Genomic DNA, 12761 nt, shown 5'->3' with positions numbered 1-12761 from the left:
GTGCTGGATGTCTTGAAACGCATAAAAGTGGATATATCCCCAAGGGCCTGAACATGTGTACCCTAGAACTCTGTGGGAAGCTAGGGAAGTGATTGCAAGGCCTCATGCTGAGATATTTGTACGATCGATAGTCACAGGTGAGGTGCTGGAAGACTGGAGGTTGGCTAATATGGTGCCACTGTTTATGAAAGGTGGTAAGGACAAGCCAAGGAACTATAGAGCAGTGAGCCTGATGTCAGTGGTGGGCAAGTTGTTGGAGGGAATCCTGAGGGACAGGATGTATATGTATTTGGAAAGGCAAAGACTGATTAGGGATAGGCAATCTGGCTTTGTGTGTGGGAAATCACAAACTTGATTGAGTTTTTTGAAGTAACAAAGAGGATTGGTGAGGGCAGAGCAGTAGACGTGATCTATATGGACTTCTGTAAGGCATTTGACAAGGTTCCCCATGGGAGACTGGTTAGCAAGGTTAGATCTCATGCAATACAGTGAGAACTAGCCATTTGGATACAGAACTGGCTCAGAAGTAGAAGATAGAGGGTGGTGGTGGTGGATTGCTTTTCAGACTGGAGGCCTGTGACCAGTATAGTACAAGGTTTTGTGCTGGGTCTACGACTTTTCCTCATTTATATAAATAATTTGGATGTGAGCATATGAGGTATAATTAATAAGTTTGCAGATGACACCAAAATTGGAGGTGTAGTGGACAGTGAAGAAGGTTACCTCAGATTACAACAGGATCTTGATCAGATGGGCCAATGGGCTAAGAAGTGGCAGATGGAGTTTAATTCAGATAAATGCGAGGTGCTGCATTTTGGGAAAGCAAATCCTAGCAGGACTTATACACTTAATGGTAAGATCCCAGGGAGGGTTCTGAACAAAGAGACCTTGGAGTGCAGGTTCATAGCTCCTTGAAAGTGGAGTCACAGGTAGATAGGATAGTGAAGGAGGTATTTGGTATGCTTTCCTTTATTGGTCAGAGTTTTGAGTATATGTTGCGGCTGTAGGGGACATTGGTTAGGCCACTGTTGGAATATTACGTGCAATTCTGATCTCCTTTCTATCTGAACGATGTTGTGAAACTTGAAAGGGTTCAGAAAAGATTTACAAGGATGTTGCCAGGATTGGAGGATTTAAGCTATAGGGAGAGGTTGAATAGGCTACGGCTGTTTTCCCCGGAGCGTCAGAGGTTGAGGCTTGACTTATAGAGGTTTATAAAATCATGAGGGGCATGGATAGGATAAATAGACAAAGTCTTTTCCCTGAGTCCAGAACTAGAGGGCATAGGTTTAGGGTGAGAGGGGAAAGATATAAAAGAAACCTAACAGGCAACATTTTCACACAAGGGTGATACATGTATGGAATGAGCTGCCAGAGGAAGTGGTGGAGGCTGGTACAATTGCAACATTTAAAAGGCATCTGGATGGGTATATGAATAGGAAGCGTTTGGAGGGATATGGGCCGGGTGCTGACAGCTGGGACGAGATTGGGTTGGGGTATCTAGTCAGCATGGACAAGTTGGACCAAAGGGTCTGTTCCCATGCTGTACATCTCTATGCTGTTCCAGGATATAGATGCTACATGAAGGATCGAAAGTGGGGAAAGGGGGCAAAGTGGCGGTTTTGATTAGGGATAACATTATGGTTGTACTTAGGGATGACATTCCTGGGAATACATCCAGGCAAGTTATTTGGGTGGAACTGAGAAATAAGGAAGGGATGATCACCTTATTGCTATTGTACTATACACCCCCAGCAGTCAAGAGGAAATTGAGAATGATGGGGAGTTAACTTTCCAAACATAGTCTAGGACTACCCTAGTAGTAAGGGCTCGGATGGAAAGAAATTTGTTCAGTGTGTACAAGAAAATGTTTTGATTCAGTAGGTGGATGTACCTACTAGAGAAGGTGCAAAACATGACCTACTCTTGGGAAATAAGGCAGGGCAGGTTATGGGCATGCCAGTAGGGCAGCACTCCCCCCACCCCCTCCCCACACATATATATATGTCTATTGGGCGAATTTACATTTGCAGACTTTTATTTGCAGACACACTCTAGTTTGTTCAAAAAACACACAAGCTGTGGGCAATTAGTCCTACCAATCCCTACTTTGGAAATAGAACCAGTCTGACTCAATGTTGGGATATGGACAGACTCTCACCTCACACCCTTAATGCATTGTTTGAGCCGAGATGTCATTTTTTAAAAATATAAAACGTTATGTTATTTTGGAAATGTGACTTATAGAGTCATAGAGATATACAGCATAGAAACACGCTTCGGTCCAACCCGTCTATGCCGACCAGATATCCTAACCTAATCTACTCCCATTTACGAGCACTTGGACCACATCCCTCTAAACCGTTCCTATTCATATATCCATCCCGATGCCTTTTAAATGCTGTAATTGTACCAGCCTCCACTGCTTCCTCTGGCAGCTCATTCCATACACGCAACACTCTCTGCGTGAAAATGTTGCCTTGTAGGTCCCTTATAGATTTTTCCCCCCTGAACCTATGCTCTCTAGTTCTGGACTCCCCCATCTCAGGGAAAAGACCATGTCTGTTTATCCTATCCATGCCTCTCATGATTTTATAAACTTCTATAAGATCACCTCCTCAGCCACTGATGCTCCAGGGAAAACAGCCCCAGCCTATTCAGCATCTCCCTGTAGCTCAAATCCTCCAATCCTGGCAACAACCTTGTAAATCTTTTCTGAGCCCTTTCAAGTTTCACAACATCCTTCTGATAGGAAGGAGACCAAAATTGCACGGAATATTCCAAAAGTGGCCTAACCAAAGTCCTGTACAGCCACAACATGACCTCCCAACTCCTATATTCAATGCTCTGACCAGTAAGGAAAGCATACCAAATGCCTTCTCACGATCCTACCTACCTGCGACTCCACTTTCAAGGAACTATGAACCTGCACTCCAAGGTCTCTTTGTTCAGCAACACTCCCTAGGACTTACCATTAAATGTATAAGTCTTGATTTGATTTGCTTTTCCAAAATGCAGCACCTCACCTTTATTTAAATTAAACTCCAGCTGCCACTCCTCAGCTTATTGGCCCATCTGATCAAGGTCCCATTGTAATCTGAGGTAATCTTTTTCGCTGTCCACTACATCTCCAATTTTGGGTGTCATCTGCAAACTTACTAACTATACCTCCTACGTTCACATCCAAGTTATTTATTTTACTGATGAAAAGCAGTGGACCCAGCACTAATCCTTGTGGTCACAGGCCTTTCAGTCTCAAAAGCAACCCTCCACCAGCGCCCTCTGTCTTCCACCTTCTGGGATTTACATATTAATGAATTGAAACCTGCAATCCCATTCTAAGTGATAAAAGACTTAGCAGCAATTGAGATTTGTTAAATACATCAGTTGTACGACATTTTGATCTTTAACTATAAATTCCATGTCCTATGATCCTGCCCCATCAGCAACCTAACGAAGGAGAGCGCTCTGAAAGCTTGTACTTCCAAACAAACCCATTTAGACTATAACCTGGTGGTGTGAGATTTTTAACTTTGTCAACCCTTGTCCAACACCGGCACCTCCACATCACGGGTATCAGAAACACAGCTACAGGTTATAAACAACAATGCAATAGTAATCCAACTGAGTACAAATGCTTAATGTTCCAACTGCTGATCTGCTATCTATCCAGAAAGAAGATCCGAGAGAGAATAAAGCCACCTGAAGTCTTAATAGTATCCTAATTCTTAAGATTATTCTGCAGGTCACTGAAGCACAGACATGATGTTATCAAGGTGCTGAAACATAAGTCTTATTTGACAAGGTGATAAGTTTTCAAAAGTTGGTTTTATTTTTCAAACAAATTTCGGAATGAAAGTCTACTAAACCTTAAGCAAAGTAGATTCAGGGTAACAATTAGGAAGGGATGAAAATAAAAGTTGGTGACAAATAGGAAATTGACCAGGATTCTTTAGAGAGGATGATGCATCTTAAAAACAATGGAATGCATTGTAGAAAATATTTAAGTGCCAAAAATATAACCAGTGAATTTTAACGACAAATACAAATATTTGCATCTTCCACATCTTATTTGTAGGTCCAAGCATCCAAATTTCAGGAGAAATTTCAGACTGCTTAATTCCCAGAGAAAAGTTAACAAACGCGTTTGAAAACTATAAACATTAAAAATATGCTAAATGAACAAACTATTTTGGAGTTTGAATGGATTTTCAAAAGCTATGGCCACCTCTCAATTAGTAAATTGAGAGATGGACTAGGGAATGGGAGCTGGATTTTAATGAAGTAGTATGTACTGTAATAGGAAAGATAAAACATGTTTGATGATGGGATGCAACTAACAATGATAGAAAATCAAAATGTATTTGTATATTATTTACCGGGAACATCTAGTTAACACAAAGTTCCGAGCAGCAGACAATTTATTAAGTGAGATGCTCATTTGGAGGGCCAGCACAGACACAATGGGCCAAATGACCTTTGCACTATGTTGTAAAAAATTGAGAATCTGTGGAGAAATTTAACTAATACTAAATAAATTAGATCACTTTGATTCTGGATGAGGCTACATTTGTCCTTCTGCATTAACAAGCTATCTCCAAGAATTTGGAACATTTCTAAAGTTGTGAATGTCAGGAAACAAACATAAATTTCACCTAATACAGAATCCTGCCACAATAAAGGGCCTTATGTCAAATTTCAGCAATATATTAAATGCAAAGAAAAAATATAAAAGAATGTTTTATTTACAGAATTTACAAGCAGTCCACAGATTAATACATCTATGCAGTAATACTGTAATGTGCCTTCCAAACAAGGAAGATGTTGTAATGACTCTGGAATTAGTCATTCAGTAAACAACCAATACATATTTGTAACCATGTGAACAATGCTTTAACTGTAATTTACACATATATATAGTCTATCTATATGAGTGGTGCAACTGACCCAGTTGCTTTGTCAGGGACAAGATAAATTCAAATAATTTCTTGTGTATTGCCACACGTATTAGCTTTACCTGTGAAGTTTTACATAATTAACTTGTTAGTTACTTCCTGTTTGAGTTCCTCATCAACACTTTGAAACTGCTCTTAACAATACTGGTTAGGAATTCATAGTAGTGGCATAAAACAGCAGTACTGGATCAGCTGCCCATTATACACAGTGCTTGATGTTCAGTTCCATTAAATGCAATGGATGGCTTATCCAATATCTTTTTATGTCACTGCTTAAGATGAATTTCTCCCTCTTTTTGCCCAATTATCAGTCAGAATTTGCTACAGCTTTTTCATAAAACTTCTGAAGCTAATGTTCCAGAGAATGATGATCGTATATTGTCAATGTTGAAAGACTATTTCTTCATTCTCGCCTAGCTATGAAATCAATTACATACAACTATGAGATTTATCTCCAATCACAGTTGGAGCCTTGCACCACAACTCAAGATCCTGGTTTTAGAATCCGTTTCTTCAACCCTTTAAGTCTTTTTTGATATATCAAATAAATCTTAATCATTTTTAAGATATGCTGTCTCAAATATCAATATTCTACAGCATGGGTTACAGTTGGGTCACTTAACAGTTGTAACAGGCTCACATTTTAATTTGTTCAAAATAATTGAGTTCCTAATTTTTTCTCCCATCTCTAGGTCAATATAAATATTACAGCCACATTAGGATGATTTTAAATAATAATTAATATACAAAACGTGAGATAATTATCTGCAAATGTGATTCTGAGCCCACATTAAAATACAGTCCAATTAACATTTCACATGGTTATAATGTTAACGAATGAAACATATATAACAGACTTTTAAAAAAGAAAGCTTCAAAAGAAATTTGAATAACTTCGCATTTAACACAAATGGATATCTATAAATCTCTACATTTTGTTTACAATTGCATTGAAAGAACACAAACACAAGTGCTAGTAATTTCACAAAAAGAAAACTTGTGTATCTCATTGTTGACATGTATGACATGCAAATAAATCTCAGTCCACAGCAATTTTATATAAATCAATCATTGAAAGTTTTAAAGTTGGGCTGTCATTGGAGATATCTGTTTCACATCCAAATTTGTACATTTCCTTCTGATCAGTCAAACATGCAGCAATCATTCTGAAACTTTAAAGGAACAGCACCTTCAAGAAACATTGAACTTGAACTATGAATATATTTGCTAGACAAGGCACATTCTTTAAAAATAAAATAAAATGAGGTAACAAAGACAAAGATCCTGACCTTCAGAAATGTTCACCAAACAACATGCAATCTACATCATTACACCCCTACTTAAACAGATTGAAGTCTAACAACGTTGTAAATTTATCACAGTGCAATTTTCTGAATAACTTTCTCTTGAAAGAAACAGTTGGTATCAGATTTAATACCCAACCATTTGTGTAACAATTTATACACAAAAATATCCAGCCCTGAACTTCATTTCATCCCATTACTGATATAATTTACATCCAAGAACTTAAAACTCACTGACAGTTTAGATGTCAATGAATTATTATAGTTTATCCTTTTCAATTAGACTAACTATATATTTGTATTTGTTCTGTTTCATTTGGGCTTTCAAATTTGTTTCCACTATTTATTGCTTCATTCTGATGTATTTAAAATTTATCTTAAGCAAAAATATATCATTCAAATCATACATCTTTTCAAAAAAAGGCAGTCTGGGAAATGCAATTATCAAAATATATCATAACCCATTAGTATTTTGGATTCTAAGTTTAATATTTAAAAAGTGATCCTGATTAAATACTTGGATGTTAAAGTGCAGTACTTTGAGGGTGTCATCTGTTTACTAAGCATCAATACCAAATTGTGGATTACTAAAATAAAGCACACATCTGCTACTCCTTTCTCTGCAAGAAAAATGAAAATGCAAATTATCTTTCCTACTTTGTAGTGTGTGCTCCAATAGGGCAAAAGCATCCTATATAACAAAGGAATCACTGAGATTCAAGGAGAAACTTATTGGTAATTCATCAATACTGTAAACAACTTTTGGATGAAACATGAACTTATTGTACAGTTAATGGAGTTATCATATATTGTGAAGAGTAAAGCAGCAGCTTTCTTTAATGCCTATGTATTTGCTAAGAAAGATTTTGTTACAACAAATCGGCCTGTAAAATTTTGGTATTTCCTACCAATAAAGGTTAATATTATAAAGTGATTAACCAGCCTTTTGTTTTCATATTCATATCATGAAAATAGTATTTTATAGGAGATCTCAGTGCAAAGAAAACTGGTAAAAGCAAACAATGTTTGTATAATTTAATGTCACTTCTCCTCCAATTCTGTGATTGTGTCATATCATTGAACATATCACATTATATAATGTACCAGCACCAATTAAATATGCAGCTATAAGGTTTTCTTTCATCATTCTTGTTCGTCCTCTTCCACTTCTGTGAAAATATCACTGAAGAAATATTCAGCAACTCTTGTTGGCTGCATCTGTTCTATATCTTGTTCCATTGCACAGCAGGCTTCCTCTGTGTAAGACTCCGACTCCCAACTTTGCAATGATGAGCTATACCTTACCTGAAGAAAGAATGGACATAAGTAATGACATGTGTTGCACTATAACTTAGTAGCTTTACTAGAAATGCTGACAATCTTGTGAAAACACTTCTTATGGATAGAGTGCAAAGCATGTAGAAGTATAAACATGTTCTCTCCAAGAAAACTGGAACACAATTTCCACACATAGTCATTGAGACGTACAGCTTGGAAACAGACCCTTGGTCCAACTCATCCATACCGACCAAACCCTAACCTAATGCGGAAAGTCAGGAGGCATGGGATAGAGGGAAATTTGGCCAATTGGATAGAAAACTGGCTAACCGGTCGAAGGCAGAGAGTGGTGGTAGATGGTAAATACTCAGCCTGGAGCCCAGTTACAAGTGGAGTTCCGCAGGGATCAGTTCTGGGTCCTCTGCTGTTTGTAATTTTTATTAATGACTTAGATGAGGGAGTCGAAGGGTGGGTCAGTAAATTTGCAGATGATACGAAGATAGGTGGAGTTGTGGACAGTGAGGAGGGCTGTTGTCGGCTGCAGAGGGACTTAGATATGATGCAGAGCTGGGCTGAGGAGTGGCAGATGGAGTTCAACCCTGCCAAGTGTGAGGTTGTCCATTTTGGAAGAACAAATAAGAATGCGGAATACAGGGTTAATGGTAGGGTTCTTAGTCAGGTGGAGGAACAGAGGGATCTTGGGGTCTATGTACATAGATCTTTGAAGGTTGCCACTCAGGTGGATAGAGTTTGTAAGAAGGCCTATGGAGTATTATCGTTCATTAGCAGAGGGATTGAATTCAAGAGTCGTGAAGTGATGTTGCAGCTGTACAGGACTTTGGTTAGGCCACAGTTGGAGTACTGTGTGCAGTTCTGGTCGCCTCACTATAGGAAAGATGTGGAAGCTTTGGAGAGGGTGCAGAGAAGATTTACCAGGATGTTGCCTGGAATGGAGAGGAAGTCGTACGAGGATAGGTTGAGAGTTCTCGGCCTTTTCTCGTTGGAACGGCGAAGGATGAGGGGTGACTTGATAGAGGTTTATAAGATGATCAGAGGAATAGATAGAGTAGACAGTCAGAAACTTTTTCCCCAGGTACAACAGCGTGTTACAAGGGGACATAAATTTAAGGTGAAGGGTGGAAGGTATAGGGGAGATGTCAGGGGTGGGTTCTTTACCCAGAGAGTGGTGGGGGCATGGAATGCGCTGCCCGTGGGAGTGGTGGAGTCGGAATCATTGGCGACCTTTAAGCGGCATTTGGATAGGTACATGGATGGGTACTTAATCTAGGTTAGAAGTTCGGCACAACATCGTGGGCCGAAGGGCCTGTTCTGTGCTGTATTGTTCTATGTTCTATGTTCTAATCTAATCCCATTTGCCAGCACTTGGCCCAGGTCCCTCTAAACCCTTCCTATTCATATACCCATCCAGATGCCTTTTAAATGTTGTAATTGTACCAGCTTCCCCCACTTCCTCTGGCAGTTCATTCCATACACATACCACCCTCTGTGAAAAAAAGTTCTCTCTTAAATGCCTTTTAACACATGGAGAGCTTCTGAATAGAATCAGACTTACAGGGAAATAAAGTAAAAGCATGCCATTTCCGAAATTAAGGGGGTGCATTTAAAATAAAGGGTCAATCACCCCAATTTTTTTTATTCAACTCTTTAAAATTGACAAGAGGATGAAAAATCATCTGCTCACTTACATAGCAGACAATGGTCACTGGAAGATTAATACAACTTTCAAAGTAGTCAACCAAGGCATGAAATTCTTAATACTTTAGTTATTTTGGTGTTGAAAGGACTGCTTTTTTCCTGTTTGTATAGTAAGTAGACTGGGAGCAGAACAAGAAAAAGGGGAGGGAGAAATGTACTGACGGTTAAAAAGGACAGTGCTAATTGCTCCCTCCACACATTTTAACCAAGTCCTACTGCTCAATACAAGCCTTCAGCATGCCAGTTGTTTCTAAATAATATTTTGTAATGCTAAAACAAGATAATTTCAGATTATGCATCACTGAAACCTATGGTTGGGTACTTCTGAGAGCCATGCTTTCAACACGATTAAATATTTGGTGATTTAATTCTGCCAAGGGATGCACCAGTCCATTCAGTAAGTAGAATCAACCATCCCCATTCATTAGGTCACTCCCTATTGTGCGACATCTCAAATAACACTGTAGGATCTTCAGGAAATGTATGATGTGGACCTCAAGGAAACTGCATGCATATTTAAAGATAAAAGTTGGTTTGAAAAAAATCCTGCAACATTAGTTGCGTGTTTGCTGTGTGATAGAATGGAGGTTGAGAAACTATTGCTAGCAAGGAAACAAATCAATAATCTCAGATTTCAAAATCTTAACCCAGAGGGTTGTGGACACCCACTCATGAGAAGTACTGAAGACAGAGATCAATAGATTTTTGGAGATTAAGAGAATCAAGGCACATGGGGTTTGGGCGTGAAGGTGGAGTTGATTAAAACGTTCAGCATGATCTTGATGAAGTTTGGAGCAGATTTCTCATGTCTTAGATTTAGAAAGAAAACTCTCAAATTTCATGTAAATAAAAGTGCTACAGAAACAACTGGTAAGTAAACAATTCCTTGTTAAAAGGGGGCTGAAAGGGATTGATTTAACATGCGATACACTGATGCAGTGCAAGGAACCACATGAGGAATGGCTTATTGAGTTTAACCTAGATATATGTGAAATGCTCCATTTTGGTAGGGCAAATCAGGCCAGGACTAACACACGTAATGGTAAGGTCCAGGGAGGTGTAACTGAACAAAGAGTCCTTGGAGTTCAGATTCATAGTTTCTTGAGAGTGGAGCCTGAAGGCGGCATTTGATACTCTTGCCTTATTGGTCAGTGCTGAGAGTGTGGGCTTCCTCATTCCTGATGAAGGGCTTTTGTTTGAAACATCAATTTCCTGCTCCTCGGATGCTGCCTGGCCTGCTGTGCTTGTCCAGCACCGCACTCTCAACTCTAATCTCCAGCATTTGCAGTCCTCACTTTCACCTTTCTTGGTGAATGCACTGAGTATAGGAGTTGGGAGGTTATGTTACAGCTGTACAGATATTTGGTTAGGCCGCTTTTGGAATATTGTGTGCAATTCTGGTATCCTTGGTGTTGTTAAACTTGAAAGGGTTCAGAACTGATTTACAAGGATGTTCCCAGAGAGTTTGAGCTACAGGGAGACACTGAATAGGCTGGGGCTATTTTCTCTGGAGCATCAGAGACTGAGGAGTTGACCTGTATAGAGGTTTAAAAACATCATAAGGGACATGGATACAGTGAATAGTCAAGATCTTTTCCCTAGGGCAAGGGAGTCCAAAACTAGAGGGCATAGGTTTAAGGTGAGAGTGGAAAGATTTAAAAGGGACCAGAGGGCAATTTTCTCATGCAAATGGTGATACATGAATGGGATGAACTGCCAGAGAAAATGGTGGAGACTGGTACAGTTGCAACATTTAGAACATAGAACGTTACAGCACAATACAGGCCTTTCGGCCCTCAATATTGCACCGATCTGTGAAAACAATCTGATGCCCATCTAACCTACACCATTCCATTATTATCCATTTGTATGTCCAATGCCCATTTAAATGCCCTTAATGTCGGTGAGTCTAATACAGTTGCAGGCAGGCCATTCCATGCCCCTACCACTCTGAGTGAAGAAACTACCCCTAATATCTGTCCTAAATCTATTACTCCTCAACTTAAAGCTATGTCCCTTCGTGTTAGCCTTCACCGTCGAGGAAAAAGGCTCTCACTGTCCACCCTATCTAACCCTCTGATTATCTTATACATCTAGATTAAGTCACTTCTCAACCTCCTTCTCTCCAACGAAAACAGCCTCAGTTCCCTCAGCCTTTCATTGTAAGACCTTCCTACCAGGCAACATCTTAGTAAATGTCCTCTGAACCCTTTCCAAAGCTTCCACATCGTTCCTATAATGTGGTGACCAGAACTACATGCAATACTCTAGGTGCGGCCATACCAGTGTCTTGTACAGCTGAAGCATGACCCCGTGGCTAAGAAACGCAATCGCCCAACCAATAAACGCCAACACACCATATGCCTTCTTAACAATCCTATCAACCTGGGTGGCAACTTTCAGGGATTTATGCAGCAGGACATCGAGATCTGGGCGGCACAGTGCATCAGCGGCAAGCACTACTGCCTCACAGTGCCAGAGACTCGGGTTTGATTCCAGCCTCGGGCGACTGTCTGTGGAGTTTGCACATTCTCCCAGTGTCTGCGTGGGTTTCCTCCGGGTGCTCTGGTTTCTTCCCACAATCCAAAGATGTGCAGGTCAGGTGAACTGGCCATGCTAAATTGCCCATAGTGTTAGGTGCATTAGTCAGGGGTAAATATAGGGTAGGGCAATGGGTCTGAGTGGGTTACTCTTTGCAGGGTTGGTATGGACTAGTTGGGAGAGAAGGAGGTTGAGAAGTGACTTAATCTAGATGTATAAGATAACCAGAGGGTTAGTATGGACTGTAGGGAATCTAATTTCTCTGTTCACCTGCACTGCCAAGAATTTTACCATTAGCCCAGTAGTCTGCATTCCTGTTACTTCTTCCGAAGCGAACTACATCACACTTTTTCCTCATTAAACTCCATTTTCTACTTCTCAGCCCAGCTCTGCATCTTAACTATGTCCCTCTGTAATCCACAACATCTTTTGGCACTAGATTAGATTAGATTAGATTCCCTAGTGTGGAAACAGGCCCTTCAGCCCAACAAGTCCACACTGACCCTCCGAAGAACAACCCACCCAGACCCATTCCCCTCCATTTACCCCTGACTAATGCACCTAACACTACGGGCAATTTAGCATGGCCAATTCACAGTCTTTGGACTGTGGGAGAACCCGCAGGAAACTCACGCAGACACGGGGAGAATGTGCAAACTCCACACAGACAGTCACCCGAGTCTGGAATCCAATCTGGGACTTTGGTGCTGTGAGGCAGCAGTGCTAACCACCGAGCCACCGTGCCGCCAGACTACCTACTCAGCCTACCTTAGTGTCATCGCAAATGTCCTAACCCATCCTTCTACACCCAAAAATGACAAAGAGCAGTGGCCTCAAAACAGATCCTTGCGGCACACCACTGGTAACTGAGCTCCAGGATGAACATTTCCCATCAACCACCACCCTCTGTCTTCTTTCAGCTAGCCAATCTTTGATCCAAACCATTAAATCACCTTCAATCCCGAAA

The 12761-nt window shown here is 40.3% G+C and overlaps 1 protein-coding gene across 1 annotated transcript in view; it reads right to left on the bottom strand.

Moving 5' to 3' along the window:
- Positions 1-4727: 4727 nt before the first annotated feature.
- Positions 4728-12761, bottom strand: part of LOC122558916 (uncharacterized) — a 98913-nt gene continuing 90879 nt past the window's right edge. The window contains exon 31 of the mRNA XM_087999957.1: positions 4728-7564. Within this exon, the coding sequence (XP_087856083.1) occupies positions 7403-7564 (162 nt within the window). The 3' untranslated portion in view covers positions 4728-7402. The remainder of the gene's footprint in view (positions 7565-12761) is intronic.

This window comes from Chiloscyllium plagiosum, unplaced genomic scaffold (genome assembly GCF_037043375.1).
Source record: "Chiloscyllium plagiosum isolate Xiang-an unplaced genomic scaffold, Cpla_swu_hap1 HiC_scaffold_2, whole genome shotgun sequence".
Lineage (NCBI taxonomy): Eukaryota > Metazoa > Chordata > Chondrichthyes > Orectolobiformes > Hemiscylliidae > Chiloscyllium > Chiloscyllium plagiosum.
This window is presented reverse-complemented; position numbering and strand designations above follow the sequence as displayed.